General features: G+C 38.2%; 1 protein-coding gene and 1 pseudogene across 1 annotated transcript in view; both read right to left on the bottom strand.

Annotated features, from left to right (window-relative positions):
- Positions 1 to 20,434, bottom strand: part of dnai1.2 (dynein, axonemal, intermediate chain 1, paralog 2) — a 27,880-nt gene extending 7,446 nt beyond the window's left edge. The window contains 22 exon segments of the mRNA XM_028447329.1: positions 6,438 to 6,537; positions 7,854 to 8,002; positions 12,831 to 12,910; positions 13,096 to 13,183; positions 13,336 to 13,425; positions 16,219 to 16,466; positions 16,550 to 16,593; positions 16,669 to 16,725; positions 16,727 to 16,784; positions 16,928 to 16,961; positions 16,963 to 17,014; positions 17,095 to 17,216; positions 17,218 to 17,223; positions 17,340 to 17,399; positions 17,515 to 17,538; positions 17,540 to 17,669; positions 17,774 to 17,849; positions 18,297 to 18,423; positions 18,697 to 18,777; positions 19,880 to 19,978; positions 20,113 to 20,172; positions 20,290 to 20,434. Of these exon segments, the coding sequence (XP_028303130.1) occupies positions 6,438 to 6,537; positions 7,854 to 8,002; positions 12,831 to 12,910; positions 13,096 to 13,183; positions 13,336 to 13,425; positions 16,219 to 16,466; positions 16,550 to 16,593; positions 16,669 to 16,725; positions 16,727 to 16,784; positions 16,928 to 16,961; positions 16,963 to 17,014; positions 17,095 to 17,216; positions 17,218 to 17,223; positions 17,340 to 17,399; positions 17,515 to 17,538; positions 17,540 to 17,669; positions 17,774 to 17,849; positions 18,297 to 18,423; positions 18,697 to 18,777; positions 19,880 to 19,978; positions 20,113 to 20,172; positions 20,290 to 20,328 (1,824 nt within the window). The 5' untranslated portion in view covers positions 20,329 to 20,434.
- Positions 321 to 438, bottom strand: LOC114464153 (uncharacterized; annotated as a pseudogene).
- Positions 20,435 to 20,632: the final 198 nt, after the last annotated feature.

Below are 20,632 nucleotides of genomic sequence, written 5' to 3'. Positions count from 1 at the left end.
CATTTGTGAGGCATACAGTTATATACATGTCGCACAAAATTGGAGCAAGCACAGTTTGAACAAAGATATCAAAGCAGTGTATGCAACGAAGACAGCAGAGGAGACATGAGAACAATCAGAGGCCACATTTAAAGTACATACAAGACATAACATGGAGACAGGCAGCAGAGATGGAGCGGCAGCAGCAATGACCAAGTCCCATTGAACGTACATATCACATCTGACAGAGATTAATGTGTGCAGTTATAGATGTCAGAAAACCATGTTTTATCTTGGGGTCACAAGGGCACAATGACAGATACCACTGGGTGACTGCCACCCCACTGTGGCACCTGGAATTCTCAGTGGTCTCCCATCCAACTACTAACCAGGCCCAGACCTGCTTAGCTTCTGAGATCTAACGGGATTGGGCAATGACAGGCTGGTATGGCCACGACCATACTTATTATAAGTAATAAGGGCACACACAACTTTGCTTTATTTACATAATTTGCTGTCAAAACATATAAATGTTTGATTATAAGGACTTTCCATCTTGATATCAAAAGTTTATTGCTACAACACATATATTAAAAGAAAAAAAACAAAACTTTGGATGCATTTAAATATTTGTTTGTATTGTCTTGTCTTCATTGTTATTCTTATTCTTTAGGCCCGAGCGCCACGAGCTGGCCACTATGAGGGAAGGGGCGGAGCCTATGCGAATGCCACATGCCCATCAGTGACCAGGGACTCTTGTCATGTCGTAGACATGACCCTGTGCTTTCCGAAAATGTATAGTTTATGGTACTCAAAAAAGGTGAAACATTGTTATTGTACTGAAATATTTTTCTTTCTCTGTTTTCCGGTGTCGGAACCAACTCAACTACTTTTCACGCACTGAACCATTATGTACAGTCTCAAAAATTCAAACAAAATTCAATCGCGCGCTTCTCTAATTTCTGGCTATTTCCGATTTTAAAAAATGCAAAAAATCTGACGCGCCAGAACCCCCAAGTACGCCAAAAATGCATTCCAAAAAATGAATTAATTGTAGAATCATGAAAATTGATGGAAGTAGACAATGTAAAGACAAGTAAAACTTATTACTCAGACCACACCAAAAAACACATAGGAAGTCTAGAATTTTGAATTGAAAATTGAAAATTGCAAAATTGCTATTTTCGCTCACGTTGTGTTGTAACGCATTTCTCCTATGGCGTTTTACTGACAGGGTTCAAAATCGCAGGAGATCCTCTAGAGAAGTGGAACACTTCTCTAGAAGTAATCCATGGATTTTTAATAACTTTTAGTGTTTGCAGGGCGGAACCGTGAAATCTGGCCAAAAATGACAAAATACAAAATTTTAGGAAAATGCTCCCATTTGCACATACAAATTCCGATTTGCGACATTGGACCTTGGCGCATTAGCGCCCCCTACAGAGTTAAGACAATTTAATATGGGGAAAAAAAAAAAGTTTGTAATTTTTCACAAACTTCTGTTTTGGCCTCTTGATTAAAAAAGTCAATGAGACGCATGCTTAATTTTTTATCGTGTTATTTTGTATCGAGATATTGCCCATATTATTTTGTGTTAATAGGAAATTGGCCAAATCTTGAAAATTGTCAGCTCAATCTTTAACACACACCTCCTGGAGCTACTGTTAATACTACTACTACTGCTACTACTACTGCTACTACTATTACTACTACTCCTACTGCTACTACTATTAATACTACTACAACTGCTACTATTACTACTACTACTACTACTACTACTGCTACTACTACTACTACTACTACTATTACTACTACTCCTACTGCTACTACTATTAATACTACTACAACTGCTACTATTACTACTACGACTACTACTACTACTGCTACTCCTACTACTACTGCTACTATTACTACTACTACTACTATTACTATTACTATTACTACTACGACTACTATTACTACTGCTACTACTACTACTACTACTACTATTACTACTACTCCTACTGCTACTACTAATACTACTGCTACTATTACTATTACTACTACGACTACTATTACTACTACTACTACTACTACTACTACTGCTACTACTACTATTACTACTACTACTACTGCTACTACTTCTATTACTACTACTACTACTGCTACTACTTCTATTACTACTACTACTACTACTACTACTACTACTACTACTACTACTACTACTGCTACTGCTACTACTACTACTACTGCTACTACTACTACTGATACTACTACTATTACTACTCCTCCTACTGCTACTACTAATACTACTACTACTACTATTACTACTACTGCTACTACTACTATTACTACTACTACTACTACTACTACTATTACTACTACTACTACTACTGCTACTACTACTACTACTGCTACAACTCCTACTACTACTACTACTACTACTACTACTACTACTACTACTACTACTACTACAACTCCAGCATTATTCTTGGATGTGTTACTACAACAACAAAAACCATAAATATGTCTAGGTTTATATCTCCATAGTACATTTCTGTCTAAACAAATCAATAATAATGCATTGATAATATAAAATTCACTGTTATATTATGTCTTTGTATGAACTTGAGGCAGTGCATTGAAGACGGTACAGCAAAGGTGGTGCCGATTGCCAAAGGCGGTGCAATTTGGTGAAGGGAGCGCGGCAAAGGCGGCGCGGCACAGGTGAGGGCCGTTTTCCTATTCTTATTGTTATTCTTATTCTTACCATAGAAGCACAAGCCCAGAAGATAGGAATAGCATGCTAGTGTGTCTCTGGCATCTTTGACCTCTCAAGTACACACGTCAACCATCACACAACTCACACTGAGTCACTAGAGCTCAATCTGACATCTGTCACTGAAATTAAAAATGTGCTGTGAGGAGATTGCTATTCTGAGGAGGATTATGCCAATTAACAACGCACACTGAGATCACAGCAGCCAGCGTGTGAATGCTGTTGATTTTGTGCCATTCTTCAAACACTGATATGGAACAAATGTCAGGAAGAAGTTCTATTGACTTGGTATGGCTGAAAAAAAATATATGTATAATGTTATTTTTTATTTCATGATTATGATGATTTTTATGTCTAGAGGACAGTCGGTCAAACCAGTCACTAAATGATTCTCTGTAATAACATATAATATTATATATACATGAAAAGAGATATCTGATATATAACTGTCCTTTTTTTCTTATGACGGCAAGTGATGATTGCTACTCAAAAATTTTTCCTCAAATGATTCAAGCGTGTGGTGTCAGACACAACACTGAGACTTTTGTAGCATGGTACAGATTGTGAGGACAAACAGATGGGAATAGCTTGCAGCCATATAATGAAAAGTGAAGATTAGCAATACACCATCCACTGAAATGACTTTTGGCTACAATCAATATTAACCAGTGGAGCAGGAAGTTCCTTTATAACAAGAAACAATGTCTGAACAAACTGGATTGCCTAAAGCTGTATTAGTATTCGTCTTGGCTTAGCCTGGTTTAGGTGAGGTCAGCTGACACCTGAACAATTTTATGAGTAAAATAGCAAATTGTCAAAGTTATGTTATCATTGAAACTCATTGGATATGAGGTGATTGTAACCACAGCTTGTAGACAAACATCCCATGATGATTCTTGGTAACTTGTTTTACAGTTTAACAAATATTCATTTGAAAATATATTATTTTACTCTTTAAAGAACTTGATGTAAAAAAACTCAATATAGCTCAGATATTTTCCATGTTAGACTAACAACAGCAAACACGACACTCGCATCCATACTATAATAATTGCCAATGTATGATAACACAAGAGTGGCACACTTCACAACAATGTACAAAAAAAAATCTCCCATCTTCTGGCTGTGAAAAGGGGAGATTGTGGTTGCTCTGTGCAATTCAACATAAGATATACCTGAAGTAGAATTAATGTAACACACTATTCATTATTGTAACACACAAAAAAACAATATGTTTAAAAATATAAGGTGGGACATTTATCAGTAATGTTTACAGAGAATGAAATATAGATTTCAAAAGTTTGTAAAAAGGTTGTTATTAAAAGGAAAAGGCATCAAATGCTTATGAAAAAATGGTGTCATTGGTTGTAAAGTCATTAGGAAAGACATTATTCAGTTTCAGTTTAGTTTATTTCAATAGAGGACAGTGCAATTTAATAAAACACATGATTAAACATGAGTAAAGAAGCTAGAATTAGGTCTGGGGCCTCATTTATAAAACAGTGATATAGAATCAATACAAAAAGTGTGCGTGCGTAAAAAACCAAAAATGTGCTGTGCCAAAAAGTATTCAGATTTACAGAGACCATGTCTCCAAAGTTAAAATGCAGGTGCACACATTGATACGCAATTGTTTTCACTTTCATTTTTTCAAATCGCAAAGTTTGCATAGAAAGTGTTGTGCGCATCTTTTAGGCCCAGTTATATATATATATATATATAGCACAGTATGTTTTACCTCTGCTATATATATATATATATATATATATATATATATATATATATATATATGCAATGGTTATGAATGAGGCCCCGATCTGTTTGATCAATACTAAAACTTCAGGAGCAACATGACTGCTAAGGATAATCAATATTCTGAAGAGATTAGTCTGACAAACAGACCAAATAATGATTACAATTTATGTCTAATATGCTGCCAACAGACTTGTAACCTGTAAAATGTAACTCCTTTGACTAACTATAAGCAAAGTATAAACAGTTAAATTAATTGGAAAGGACTATAATTTGAAGTTCATCAGCTATACTTGAATACTGAAATCGATCTGGATCGAGCAAAAAACCTTCCCAGACAGATAGTATTAGTAGCTAGAGCCTATTTAATTAAAATTTTCTGTTCATAATGTCAGTACATTGACAAGTAAATCAACTTTCCCACATTTATTCAGCATTACCATTCATTTAGCTTTGCTTTCCAGTCTGGCTTTACAACAAATCTTTAGATTGCAATAACAGCCATTCTAAGGACAGAAGTAAATACATACACGAAGGAGCAGCTATCCAAATCAGCCCCCTTTGGCTTGTGTAAGGGTAAGAACTTAGGCAAGGAGTGATGAGAATTATAATTTTAATTATTATTAATATCTGTCTATCTATCTATCTATCTATCTATCTATCTATCTATCTATCTATCTATCTATCTATCTATCTATCTATCTATCTATAAAAGCAAGAAAGTTCTGTGTGCGTATGTGTTTGTGGAGCAAATATCTAAACCGCCACATTGGTACAAACCTTATTTATCAATTTATCATGCGCATGTCCCATAGAATTAAACCTTCAAAAACATACTCATTTGGCCATAATTGACAACTCTACTTAAAGCTGATATCTGGAGTTTGTGAGAAATCTATGTTTATGATTCTTTTGAAATGCTAAAAAATACCTAACTAGTCTTTTACTATGGTCGACTGCCGGTGGTCATTCATATACATTAATGTATATAAGTCCCTCCTTCGTCCTTTAGACCCCTATACAAATGGTAACGATCTCCGAGTGCTCCCAGGAAATAGGCTTTGACTTCCTGTTTTTGAGACTGTCAATCAAAATGAATGTGGAGCTCTGCACGGAAACAAGGCTGTGCGTCACAACAGCAAACAGGTAAATATGATTTTGGCTCTTACCGTAGTCATAGACCTATATCAATGTGACCCAATGCGACCTTGTAATGTTCCGCGATGCACATGCAGAAAAGTAGAGGTGTGGCTTCTGGTAGATTGGCAGAGGCAGTGGGAGGAAGTGAGGCTGTTTAGGGCGGGACATCGAGACGTTTCTCAGAAACTCCGGATATCTTTAAGCTCCCACATGAATACGTACTGTACTAGTTAAAATGAATTTGCCAAGAGGTGCCACTTAAGATAGAGTTTAAAGTGCATTAAGTCACTTAATTAGTTATTAATACCTTGTGATCCAGGGTGGGTCTACTCTCCATAACTGACTATATTATATTGGAACATGAATCACAAACAAATTATGAAAGTATAAACATTTATCAATCACACGAATTAAAACCTACTTATACAATTAAACTAAAAAGAGTGCTCCGCTCACTCAGTAAGGATACATTTTTATACAATTTAAAGTAAACAGCTAAATAAAAAGAAAGAAAGAAAGAAAGAAAGAAAGAAAGAAAGAAAGAAAGAAAGAAAGAAAGAGGGAGAGAAATAAAATTCAGAGTGTGTGTATGTGTGTGTGTTAACTATGCTAATATCAGTATGGAGATGGAACCTATGTGAATGCATGTAATTCCAATTGGAATTTTGACCCAGAGTGGGGGGGAAGCAGAAGTCAGATCCACTGTATTTGTAAGCCATTTGATCAGGGTTGTGGGAGAACAAGAAAGGAGGGGGCATGACTTCCTACACTTGCAACACATAAGACTGAAATAAATAAAAAGTCTTACTCTTCCATCCGTAGTCACAGCTGCAAACACTGTGGAGGAGTATGGAGACCAGGCCACATCAGCAACGGCACTACTCAGGTCAAAGGTGAACATTGGGGTGCTGAAAAATCACAGTCAGGCTAGAGTCAGAAAGAACCTTACCAGGTTTACAATACAAGGTTAAAAGTCAACAATGCATTGCCATCAATAGGCCAATGCAAACCAAGTACTGCATGTAGTAGCACAGTATGTTTTACCACCGCTAAGGAAGGGAGGGTAAAGGCAGAGCCCTCGGAGGATGCTACATTCAAAATCATGCTAGCTTTAAAAAATTACCTACCCTTACCCTTAAATTATTTAAAGTAATTTTTATCCAAAGTGAGGTGCAACACAAGCAGTTAGAGCTACGGGACTTGCTCAACATCCTATAGTGATGACTCGAGTTTGGATTTGAACCGGTGACACATCGATTATAAGCCCGCTTCCTTCACCGTTAAGCTTTGTTAACCATTTACCATGGTAAAGTGAGCAGGATCACTGATCCATGCAGATAACAGCCAATGTCTGGTAAAGAGACTCTTGTTGGTGCTTGGCAGAGGTTTGCTCTCTTTTGTGTTTTTTTTCTTTTTTGTTTAGTCATTGTATCCCATCTTTGGGTCTGTTAGTCTTGTAGTTGAGAGTGTTTTTTGTGAGTGTGTTTGACTTTTACCTCCCTCCACCATTTAGTTATGTTTGGTCAATTATTTTTTGTCTTTTTAAGAGAGAATTCCTATACTTACTCAAAACAGTTTCACCCCTCTACAGGTTAGATCTCATGTTGCTTTGTCTATATGAACGTTTTTGTCTGTTTTTGTTTTAATTACTCCTTTGTTGAACTCTAAATGTGGACTCTTGACTATTTGTACTTAATGGAGCCATTTCCCTCATGCAGTGGGGCTTTATACATAAGCCTATTGAAGTCAGTTGTCAACTATGAACTAAAAAAAAGTTAGTGCAAATTGTGTTTTTTTTTGTTTTTTTTTAATATCTTTAATAGCTTATTCTGTATTATTAAGGAATTACAGATCATTCTTGGAAATCGTGTGTCTCATAATGACCAGATGATTACTATCATTATTCAGTCAAGCAGTCTGTGCTGACAAGAGGTGGGAGGTGGTGTGTCAAAGAGAAAAGGCAAATTATACTGAGACCACAATGTGTATAGGAAGGAGGTCCTAAGACAGCAATTTTACAATAAAGTGGATTGGCATGTTCCTAAATGACTGATTAAATAGAACTCAAGTCATTGTTGTTATTAATTATAAGATGGCTAATGTGAAATAGTTCATGTGAGACTGAACTATATTACAGATTTGCTTATTTCCGTTCACGATGCAGAATATTGGTAACAGTCCATTTCTAGTGGATACTATACCTTACCACCGGCTTTAGACTTACCTGACAGTATGATCCCAAATCTTCACAGTCCAGTCTGAGCTGCATGAGATAAATACTTTTGGGTGGAAGTGATTCCACTTCACAGCATCCACCGGCATGCTGTGAGCATCATAGGTGTCCAGGAACTGGCTTGAGTAAGTCTTTGAACACTTGAAGAAAAGGGTCCCAATTAGTAGCAGTACGGCAGTTCTTAATAATCCACACTTAGAAAAGAAAGCCATTCCTCAGCAACACACTCCCAGAAACAACCCACATTCATTCTTTCATCAAACACAATCATTTGTGTGCTTGATCATTCAGCTTTGTTGGCTTATTCAAACACTCATTTATTTCTTCATTCTAAAAAACTCCACTGCTTTTATTTTTCCTAAGCAAATGGGATGTGTCAAAATAGCTTGTCAAAAAAAGAACGCAGCATACTTAAAACATACATATATTTAGGTATTCTAAATCTGTATTTTTGGACTTTGAAATTAACATTTCATCATTTTCTCAAGGCAATGAGCTCTCCTCACATGGCCCAAAAGTACATATTTTTGATTAGAAGCTAGACCGTACTTTAATGACGCAGAGTGAAACGAGAAACAGTCAGGCCACCATGTGCAAACACTTCATTTCACCAGGAGCACTGAAGTGTGACCAAACACCTGAGATGCAGTTCAGGTTATTTGCAATCATTGGTACCAGTACTAGTCTTTCATTGAGGCCAGTGATAATAAAAGAGATTGCTTTTTAAAAATTTGCCTCACCTGTTACAATATGCCGTTTGCAGTTTGCACTTGATGAAAAAAAACATTTAACACTAAATTTTAATTAGTGTTAGAGTTAGTATGTATTATGAATGACACTCGGCTGCATTTGAAGGATTTGTTAAAGAAAATTAGAGTTTTGTTTCAGAATGGTCTTACAAATAATGACAGGATCATATTACATCAGTGGTTGACAGTGTTTGCATCCTGCACATATCAGATGAATTAGTCTTGCAGTATCGTCTCATTAATGACAAGTACGGTCAGAAGGAGTATTTACAAGTTTGAATACTTCTTCAGGAATTTTTGTCGCTTGCATTTCATTGACAGAAGAGGACTCATAAAAGCCCCAATGCAGAGGTACTTACTGTAATAGAGATGAGGGAATCAACCACTCAGGACAAAAACAGCTTGGTTTGAATTGTGGACATTAATTTTGACCCCCAGCGAGCTGAAATATTAATAATGTGTCATCTCTTTAAGTTCCTGGTCCTTGACACCTTAAGGTGCTTGAAGGAACATCTTTCATTAATCATTACACATACTGAGCATGTGTCTGTCAGCGAGTTGTGTGAATGTCCACGCTGAAAAAATATTTACCAGTACCTGTTTATTTGCCCAATACATTATAATCAAAAAAGAATAGGCATACCTCTGTGTTCCAGCTATTCAAGAAACAAAAGATCAAAAAGGCTCCAGGACCAGACGGAGTATCTCCCTCCTGCCTGAAAGCCTGTGCTGAGCAGCTGGCCCCCATCTTCACACGGATCTTCAATACATCACTGGAGCTGTGTGAAGTACCATCCTGCTTCAAAAGCTCCAGCATCATCCCAGTCCCAAAGAAACCTGCCATCACAGGACTTAATGACTATCGACCCATTGCCCTGACGTCCGTAGTCATGAAGTCCTTTGAGAGGCTGGTACTGAGCCACCTGAAGGACATCACAGGACCCCTGCTGGACCCCCTGCAGTTTGCCTATCGGGCAAACAGGTCTGTCGAGGATGCAGTCAACATGGGACTGAACTACATCCTGCATCACCTCGACTCCCCAGGGACCTACGCTAGGATCCTGTTTGTGGATTTCAGCTCTGCGTTCAACACCATCATCCCGGACATCCTTCACCAGAAACTCACCCAGCTCACAGTGCCGGCCTCCACCTGTCAGTGGATCACCAGCTTCCTGACTGACAGGAAGCAGCAAGTAAGGCTGGGAGGCATCACATCCAGCACCCGGTCACTCAGCACTGGCGCCCCTCAGGGGTGTGTTCTCTCCCCACTGCTATTCTCCCTCTACACCAATGACTGCACCTCAGGGGACCCCTCTGTGAAACTCCTGAAGTTTGCAGACGACACCACCATCATCGGTCTCATCAGGGATGGGGACGAGTCTGCCTTCAGACGGGAGGTGGAACAGCTGGCTCTCTGGTGCAGTCAGAACCACCTGGAACTGAACCCACTCAAGACTGTGGAGATGACAGTGGACTTCAGGAGAAATCCCCCCCCACTCACCCCCCTTACCATTCTGAATAGCAAAGTGGCTACCGTGGACTCCTTCAGGTTCCTGGGATCCACAATCTCACAGGACCTGAAGTGGTCCTCCCACATAGACACAACCAGGAAAAAGGCACAGCAGAGGATGTACTTTCTGCGACAGCTGAGGAAGTTCAACCTGCCCCAGGAGCTGCTGATCATGTTCTACACCTCCATCATTCAGTCTGTTCTGTGCACCTCCATCACTGTCTGGTTTGGATCTACAACCAAACTAGACAGACACAGACTACAAAGGATAGTCAGGACTGCAGAAAAGATCATTGGTGTTGATCTGCCCTCCATCCAAGACTTATACCTGTCCAGGGTCAGGAAACGGGCAGGTAGCATCACTGCAGACCCCTCCCACCCTGCACACAATCTGTTTAAACTCCTCCCCTCCGGCAGACGCTACAGATCACTGTACGCCAAAACTTCCCGCCATAAAAACAGTTTCTTCCCTCAGGCTGTCACTCTGATCAACACTAAACAGCCAAAGAGTGTCGGACCTGTTTCTGTTACTGTGATATAACCTGGAACTAAACATATCAACCCTGGAACAACCTGTCACTGTGAATGTTCATGGACATAATTTTTTCATTTAAATGTTCACCTATTTGCACTACTCATCAATGCACTGCACTACTCATCAATGCACTACTGCACTATTATCTTATTATTATTATTATTGTATTCTTATTTTATTTCATTATTATTATTATTATTATTATTATTATTATTATTATTACTATTATTATTATCTTGTTATTTTTATTTAGTTTGCACATATTAGTCTAACTACTCTTATATTTATGTTTATACTTGTTTTTTCATTTATTTTTCTTTATTTTTCTTTATTTATTTATTTTTCTTTATTCTAGTTGATTGTTATTATTTAATGTTACACTACCTGAGAGAGCACATGTCACCAAAAGAAATTCCTCGTGTGTATTCATTCACCCCTGGCCAATAAAGTTGATTCTGATTCTGATTCTGATTCTGATACACACACACAATCTTTTTTAAAGGTCCAGTATTACGCTATTTTTTTACTCATCTCCATTTGTTCTAAAAACCCCAACAACATAGTATTTGAGGTTGATTTTCACAAACTCGCCTATTTTCTTGAGTTTTAGCCCTCTGAAAAATCACTTTCATGACGCTTCTAAAAACAGGCTGTTTTGGGGCCTTCGTGGATATGCATGAGTAGGCGTATCTGTAGACACTCAACATTTTAGTTTATTAAAGTAAAGTAACCTTCATGTAGAGACAAAACAAGCTGCAAACTTGTGTGTCCAAAAAGAGACATTCCCGAGTGGTGACATTATGGATGAAAAGGGAAAAAAAAAAAAAAAAAAACTTCCAAACAACTTCGAAAGAGGAACTATTCTTGAACTGGAGGAATGCTAACAACGTCTGGCAGGGAACAAGGCCAACATGAACAACGATAGAGAGGAAGAGGAATAAAAACAAGACAACACTGACTACAGATGAGAATACACAAGAAAGGACTGTTCAACAACTCAAGAATGTTTGACCAGAGAGACATGTAAACCCATGTAAATTTGCGATGGTAAAACAGGGGACGGGACCCAGATAAGCAAACTGCTTCTCTCGTCTCCCTTTTCGGCATGTACAAAAAATGTAAAAAAAAAAAGTGAATGTAACCATGTCGGAAATAAACTGAATAAACTGAATAAATAAATAAAAAATAAAAATAAAAGTATAATTAAGTATACGTTTATGATTTAAACATTTTTTTTTACTAGTTTACTTGTTGTTGTACTTGTACGTTTGCTTAGCATATTAGTTGAAGCATACTATCTATGTACTTGAAATATACTTCTTAAAGTATTTTTAAAGACTGCAATGAACTTGATCAATAATATCAAGTCAAATGTTTCTCTGTTTTTGAGTATGTTGTTAAGGTACATAAAGTTAATGCAGATGAGCACACAAACTATCTACTGTAAACTCTTAAACTCCAGCACTATATGATCTTAAACATGTAAGTATAACAGGGGTAATACATCAAAGCAAATGTGTGGAAAAACTTTTTTTTTTCTGCTAAATTAAATGTAAGCACATTTCAATGACTTGACCTTATTCTGTACTTGGATCAAAATTATACTAAATATTATTACTTTGTGGCAGAAAGAAGTAAAAAAGTTTACTAATGTACAAGTATAAACTTCAGTATTAAAGCACAAGTGTAAGTCTAAGTATTATGTAATTAGCCTTAGACTATTCTTTATACTTTTCAGGATAAGCTAAGTATACTTCATTATATTTTTCCTAAGAATATGAAATATAGTATATAAAAAGTACACTTCAAGTATACTGCCTCAGTTTTAGTATAAAATAAGTATACTGTACTTGTAGTACACTTGAGTAAACTACTTTTTGCTAAGGGTCACATCAGGATAATTTGGAGGCCAAGTCAACACTGCAAACATGTTGCGCTACTCATACCATAAACTGCTTGGAAGTGACACGTGTCAGAGTAACATTGGGTTTAAGATATAAAATTTCCCAGCACAACATTAAACAAAGTGCATCCTGGTGCCGCGTGTTCTTTGGGTAAGCAATCTACAAAAAAGTATTTCTATTATTATTATTATTTAATAGGCTATTTATTTGACATATTCAGAAACAATAGTTTGACTGTTTCTTGGACATGACGTACACCAAGATACTTACCTTGTGTATTTTTCCCTCCTCAGTGCCAACAAGAAAGAGATACTCAATGTGTTTATGGAAGTCAAGTGACGTACCACAAGCTGTGTATAAGAAGTGCCATACACTTGAATTAAACACTATTTTCAACCAGCAGTAAACAGATGCACAGAACAATGCTAATCTGGATTAGTGACAGCACTTATTGTATAGCTTTTAAAACAAATGGGAAAATATTTTATCTTTAATAAGTTAACAACTTTAAAAAATGAATCATTGAAAACTGAACCTGTCATGAGAGGTTGTGCTCCTTCCAGGTCCTCAGAGACTCCACAGTCCAGCGTCAGTGTGATGATGTCTGTGAAAACGAGCTCATTCTGCACAAAAACAGCAACCACACAAAACACAACTCATTCACAAACAGCAGCTGACAATGGTCACTTTGAGAATAATCGTATAGTCATGCTGCAATATAACAAGAATAGCTTCCCTGTAGCGTTTATAGAAATGATAAACTCTTTACGCTAACCTTGACAAGTGTCCAGGACACGACTCTGCCATCAGATGACACGGAATAAAAATTACGATTGTTGTCCATGTCATCATTTTGCCAGCGGACCTGATTTAAAAAGAAAAAAAAAACTGAATTAAATTAAAAGTTAAAATAATCTTAAAATCATAGAAAGAAATGTGTTTTTTTTTTATTCTACACAAATGATTTTGAAGAGCAACAATCTTTAAGAGGCACTTCTCATCATAATGAGCAATAAAAAGAAGCACCGATGTACCCGTATATTGAACTCCCACTAAAATAAAAAAATGTCACATCATTGACAATTACAATGAGAGCATAAGACAGTAGTTTCTCTGAGATCATAGTGTCTTGATTCTGGAGCTGGCGGTTCAATGGTTTGCGGCTCAACTAGTCTGGGACACTTGGATAAACTGATCATTGGTTCGCAGCTCAACTAGTCTGGGACACTCGGATAAACTGATCATTGGTTCGTGGCTCAACTAGTCTGGGACATTCGGATGGACTGATCATTGGTTCGCGGCTCAACTAGTCTGGGACCCTCGGATTAACTGATCAATGGGTCGCGGCTCAACTAGTCTGGGACACTCGGATGGACTGATCATTGGTTCGCGGCTCAACTAGTCTGGGACACTCAGATGAACTGATCAATGGTTTGCGGCTCAACTAATCTGAGACACCCGGATTAACTGATCAATGGTTCGCGGCTCAACTAGTCTGGGACACTCGGATGGACTGATCATTGGTTTGTGGCTAAACTAGTCTGGGACATTCGGATTAACCGATCAATGGGTTGCGGCTCAACTAGTCTGGGACACTCGGATGGACTGATCATTGGTTCGCGGCTCAACTAGTCTGGGACACTTGGATGGACTGATCATTGTTTCGCAGCTCAACTAGTCTGGGACACTCGGATGAACTGATCAATGGTTTGCGGCTCAACTAGTCTGGGACACTCGGATGGACTGATCAATGATTTGCGGCTCAACTAGTCTGGGACACTTGGATGGACTGATCATTGGTTCACAGCTCAACTAGTCTGGGACACTCGGATGAACTGATCAATGGTTTGCGGCTCAACTAGTCTGGGACACTCGAATGGACTGATCATTGGTTCGTGGCTCAACTAGTCTGGGACATTCGGATTAACTGATCAATGGGTTGCGGCTCAACTAGTCTGGGACACTCGGATGAAATGATCAGTGGTTTGCGGCTCAACTAATCTGAGACACCCGGATTAACTGATCAATGGTTTGCGGCTCAACTAGTCTGGGACACTCGGATGGACTGATCATTGGTTCGCGGCTCAACTAGTCTGGGACACTCAGATGAACTGATCAATGGTTTGCGGCTCAACTAATCTGAGACACCCGGATTAACTGATCAATGGTTCGCGGCTCAACTAGTCTGGGACACTCGGATGGACTGATCATTGGTTCGCGGCTCAACTAGTCTGGGACACTTGGATGGACTGATCATTGTTTCGCAGCTCAACTAGTCTGGGACACTCGGATGAACTGATCAATGGTTTGCGGCTCAACTAGTCTGGGACACTCGGATGGACTGATCAATGATTTGCGGCTCAACTAGTCTGGGACACTTGGATGGACTGATCATTGGTTCACAGCTCAACTAGTCTGGGACACTCGGATGAACTGATCAATGGTTTGCGGCTCAACTAGTCTGGGACACTCGAATGGACTGATCATTGGTTCGTGGCTCAACTAGTCTGGGACATTCGGATTAACCGATCAATGGGTTGCGGCTCAACTAGTCTGGGACACTCGGATGAACTGATCAATGGTTTGCGGCTCAACTAGTCTGGGACACTCGGATGGACTGATCAATGGTTTGCGGCTCAACTAGTCTGGGACACTCGGATGGACTGATCATTGGCTCGTGGCTCAACCAGTCTGCGACACTTGGATGGACTGATCATTGGTTCGTGGCTCAACTAGTCTGGGACATTCGGATTAACTGATCAATGGGTTGCGGCTCAACTAGTCTGGGACACTCGGATGAAATGATCAATGGTTTGCGGCTCAACTAATCTGAGACACCCGGATTAACTGATCAATGGTTTGCGGCTCAACTAGTCTGGGACACTCGGATGGACTGATCATTGGTTCGCGGCTCAACTAGTCTGGGACACTCAGATGAACTGATCAATGGTTTGCGGCTCAACTAATCTGAGACACCCGGATTAACTGATCAATGGTTCGCGGCTCAACTAGTCTGGGACACTCGGATGGACTGATCATTGGTTTGTGGCTAAACTAGTCTGGGACACTCGGATGGACTGATCATTGGTTTGTGGCTCAACTAGTCTGGAACACTCAGATGGACTATCCTTCTATCCTATTATATTTGCTCTTCTGTTCGCTAACCCAACCAGTCAAAGCAGATGGCTGCCACCTCTGAATCCGGTTCCGCTGTAGATTTCGTCCTTTAAAAAAGAGGGAGTTGTTTCTTCCCACTATCGCTAAATGCTCGTTCATGTGGATCTTGTTGGGCTCTGTCTTTCTTACTATGGACTCTATTTTTTGTTAAGCGCTTTGAGATTACTTTGTTGTAATTTGTGCTATATAAATAAAGTTGAAATTGAATAAGAAGAGCTAATGAAACACTGGAAAAGGTCATGTCAGAATGGGAACACATTTTGTTGACAGCACTACATCCAAAATCCCCCACTAGGTTTTTACTTTACTTTGTTTCATGCAATGCAACTCTGTTTGAAAAATTTTAACAACAACCAAAATATGTGCCAAAGGCTTTCCTTTGTGTCACATGTCTGTGTGAGGCTGGGAAAACAAAATGACAACATTGAAAAAAAAAACAAAAAAAAAACAACAACCACAAACACATCATTACTCTGCTCACCTGCCACACTGGGTCTGTGTGCTTGCCAGTATTTGCGTTGCTTTTATAAACTGGCTCCGCCCTTTCCCGCTTTAAGTTGTAAACAGCCACACAACCATCATAGAAGCCAACAGCCACCAGGTAGGAATGCTGTTTGTGAATATCCAGGCAAAGGATGCCAGAGGTGGTTGAGTAGTAATACTCAGGAAAGGCTGAGTTTTTCAAGGAATAGATGATGAGCATACCACTGCCCTGTTTACTAAAATCATCTGACCAGGAGCAGAACTTAAGTCAAAAAACGAAAATGGTTCACTGAAATATTGACTAGAAAATGTATATGATTTGTACTCACATGATCCCATTCCTACAGCAAATATGTCATTATATTTGTCATTCCTGTAACGGTAAAGTGAATCAGGTATCATTCCTACTTTTTCTCATAATCAATCAAAAAGCTATGAGCCAGCCTACCAGCAGAGAGCAGTAACGGACAGACTTTTGGCTTTGTCAAACTGGAACTTCCACAAGGAAGCAGGGTTCTTCCTGCTCTCTGAACTCATCAGAAGCATCTTCAAAGTATTTAAAATCTACAGGGTTAGATAAGAAATCAATAACAAAAAACAGAAAAAAAGGACAAGAGCTCATAGAATCAGAAAGAATAAGGCAACATTATATCAACAAAAAAATGAAAGAAGCGATGACGCAGGTTGACAGAGATTCATACAACTACCCTGTGCTATGTCATCAACGTGTTTTGATGAACCATATACGTTCAAGAATCTTAGCTACTCGATCGAACTTTAGTGATATCATCACTCTTAAAATAGACCACATGAACAGAGGATCAAACAGAAGATGAGAAGAGAGATTCACCAGTTTTAACACAGTCAAGTTTACCTGCGTCTCAGTAGCATTATTTTCTTCTTGCTTTTTTCATCCTCTTTCTTTTGTGTTGTGGCTTTTTGCTTCTCCTTGTTTTGTTCTTGTTTCTGCAGTTCTTCCAGTAATGCATCATATATTCTCCCACTAACAGGTTTAGATTAGGGGGTTATCCCACAGGAGAAAAATTGTTAACAGCAAAACAAAACGTCAGTTCTAAGTGAGACCCTAAATCTGGCTCCCAAAGAAAGCATATCTAGTACCTGATTGGCTGTAGCAGAAAAGCTGCTCCGTGGTGGAGGCTCAGTCTGACAATGCCTTTCCTGGTGGAACGATTGAAAACTTTACTGGCAATTTTTCATATTTTCTCATTTTAAAAATGTCATTATTTTTTTATTTTTACATTTACAGGGCTGTGGCTGCCCTTGTTTCTCCTACCCTGAGAGGATTATTAAGAGTCTGGGGATGCTCTCTCACTGAAGTTGAACTGATTTGTTAGCTTTGGTTCTTGCTTGTCTATTTGGAAGAATGCACTGTCTGGTCTGTCCTCTTCTCCATTTCCTCCGTCTCCCTCCATCTTCATCAGGTGTCGGCTAGAATAAAGTGAAAGATTATTATTATTATTATTATTACATTAATGTGTTTACTATACCATGAAATGATTATTAGGCTTATGAGATCAGTTTAAAGTAATAACCTGTAAATAAATATGTTACCCGGTGTCTCTGGTTTCTCTTCTTCTGATTCTGCTTTGGTGTCACTGTAGTCCATCTCTGAAAATAAGGGAAATACTTAAACTTGAAATGTATGTCACATATAATTTCTTGGGTATTAAATATATAAATAAATATATAAAGTATTGGGGAATTTTAGTGAATTAAATGAATTTATTCTCATTCCTTTTTTTTCTTTTCTTTTTAGATATTGCATTGAACTCATTTTTGGGTTGAATTATTTTCGGAAGTAGGTTAAATTGCCATCTTGTGGCAATAGTGTGTACTACATATGATATCTATATAATATACTATTATCATCTCTCTCTCTCTCTCTCTCTCCTCTCTCTCTCTCGCTCTCTCTCTCTCTCTATATATATATATATATATATATATACCCCGCATCCCTGAAAAAAGGAGCAAGCGGATCAGAAAATAAATAGATAGATATTATTATATATATTGTATGTATATTATATGTTTACACAAATGTGGGAATGTGTTTACCTTCAGAGAGGCCCTCCTTAATCCTCAACCTGCGAGCCTCATCAGAGTCTTGATGAAGCAAAGTGCTTTCCAACACAAAGTGTACAGTCATCTGATCTACAACACTGATGGGCTTGAAGGATCTTTCCTAAAGGAAGACAAGCTCTAATTAATATGCCATGTTAAATGATGCAAGCACATATTTTAATAGGGTAATTTAAGACCTCTGAATATGATAACCTTAGACAGTTTGAATTGAGGCACTGAAAGTTAAAAAAATTTACCTTGGCGTCGTCAAACAAAAATAATTCCAGAGAGACAAAATACAGCACAGGCATCAACATTATATAGAGATTAAGAGCACAGTTTTACCAGCTATCAGGTATATAGGTCATTTAAACCAACTACACTATTTTTGTACCTTAAAGCTGAAGCGGACAATATTTTGAGGGGCATGAGGGTTGTTTGCAGTCAGGATCCTGGTGATTTCTTCTTTGAGCTCCTTATTATCAAAACAGCACATGTGAAAACAACTAAATGGTAAAGAAGCATTGCTGAGAGTTGAATTGATAGAATTGCTATGATGGGCATCAGAGAAACAGTCATGGAAACACAATTTTAAAAAAGTACAGTATGCACTAAACAGAAACCCAGTGGGATCTTCAATATTAGTTTGTTTTGAGGTAAACAAATAGCTGTGAGGTCCTCTGACTAGTGAAGTCAGAAACAGAAGAAAGTGATAAACGCAGAGTCATATTTTATTGATGTCAGGAAAGAGTGATATTGACCGTGCTGGGTCAGTGTCACTGTGCCTGTAATTTGGTGCCAGCAATACTTCTTACAACCTTTCTCTATGCCAGAGTGCTTTTACTTGGGATCTGTGGAGCCAGGCTGATGTGTCCATCCATGGCGTCCTCAGAGGCACTACTCTTCTGTTATATGCTATTAAATTCTAGATTAATGGGTAAATAAGTACATGAATTAAGAAGACCAAAAGTCAGCGATTGGGACCTTCTAATCTAGTCACTAATTAAAATCATAATTACTTTTTTTCCTGATTTAGGATTAAAATGAACAAAAGAATTAGAGGTTGGAAAGCCTAAGAATTTACTCCTGACACATCATAAATGACAGGTCTGTACATGCGCCCATAGAACAACTGAACTAACTTTTATGTTTAGTTAATCTAACTAGATTTTAAGTTATGCTCTGGCGGTCTGGTAATTGGGTAATTGCAACTGTCATGTGGCATACACACACACACACACACACACACACACACACACACACACACACACACACACACACACACACACGATATTCAATTTTTTTTTTTGTATCTCTCACTCTCTCTCTCTCTCTCTCTCTCTCTCTCTCTCTCTCTCTCTCTCTCTCTCTCTCTCTCTCTCTCTATATATATATATATATATATATATATATATATATATATGCTCTCAAAAATAAATAACCATGCAAACATTTCTGAGAATTATTGATAAAAAATTTGAGCTACAGTATGAAGTTTGTAACATATTAAAAACAAGTTAAAAGTGAGTGGTAAATGTAATAATTCTGATCTGTACAGTTGAACATAAGGGACTTACATCCTCTGTCAGGTCTAGTTGATCTGCTGGAATGATGAGGCCTTTTCCCTGAGACCACTCATCATATCCTTCACCTATGTCCACAGTCTTCTCATCATCCTGTAATGTCACCAGTGATTCAAAACCAAAACAAGTGATCATCTTGTAATTTTTCTATGCACATCTGTAAACAAATAGGTGTACTAAACTCAGATGTATAGAAAGCCAATAACTTAGAGTAGGCCTACACTCACTTTTTTCTTGCTAGGAGCTTTGTTTGACTTAGTTGCAGGTATCTTCGGAACAACTGATCCCTGCGAGAAGACAATTGACAACTTAGAAGAAGCAAGATTTGAGAAAATGAGCTAGCATCAGCAGCAGTGTTAGCATCAGCAGCAGTGTTAGCAGCACTAAACTAAAATAACTCTTACCTTTCTAGCTGCAACAACGTTGGTGCCAGGAACAGGCATAGTGGACAACGTTTAAGACCTAATGTACTCTTATATATACAAAAACAGAAAACACACGTAGGTTTAAAAGCTCTCAGTCAGCTTCTGGTTGCTGTCTGTGTATAGGTTGTCATGACAACCAATCATCTCAGCCAGACGGAGTAGTTCAAGGCAGGTTTCAGGTTTCCTAAAGATACATTAATGTTATGTGTTATACATTTTATGGAGAAAATAAAACTGTTGAAATAAATAAATAAATAAATAAATAAATAAATAAATAAATAAATAAATAAATAAATTCTTAAAGAGCTACAAGTGTTCTTAA

The sequence above is a fragment of the Gouania willdenowi genome, chromosome 5, assembly GCF_900634775.1.
Source record: "Gouania willdenowi chromosome 5, fGouWil2.1, whole genome shotgun sequence".
Lineage (NCBI taxonomy): Eukaryota > Metazoa > Chordata > Actinopteri > Blenniiformes > Gobiesocidae > Gouania > Gouania willdenowi.
This window is presented reverse-complemented; position numbering and strand designations above follow the sequence as displayed.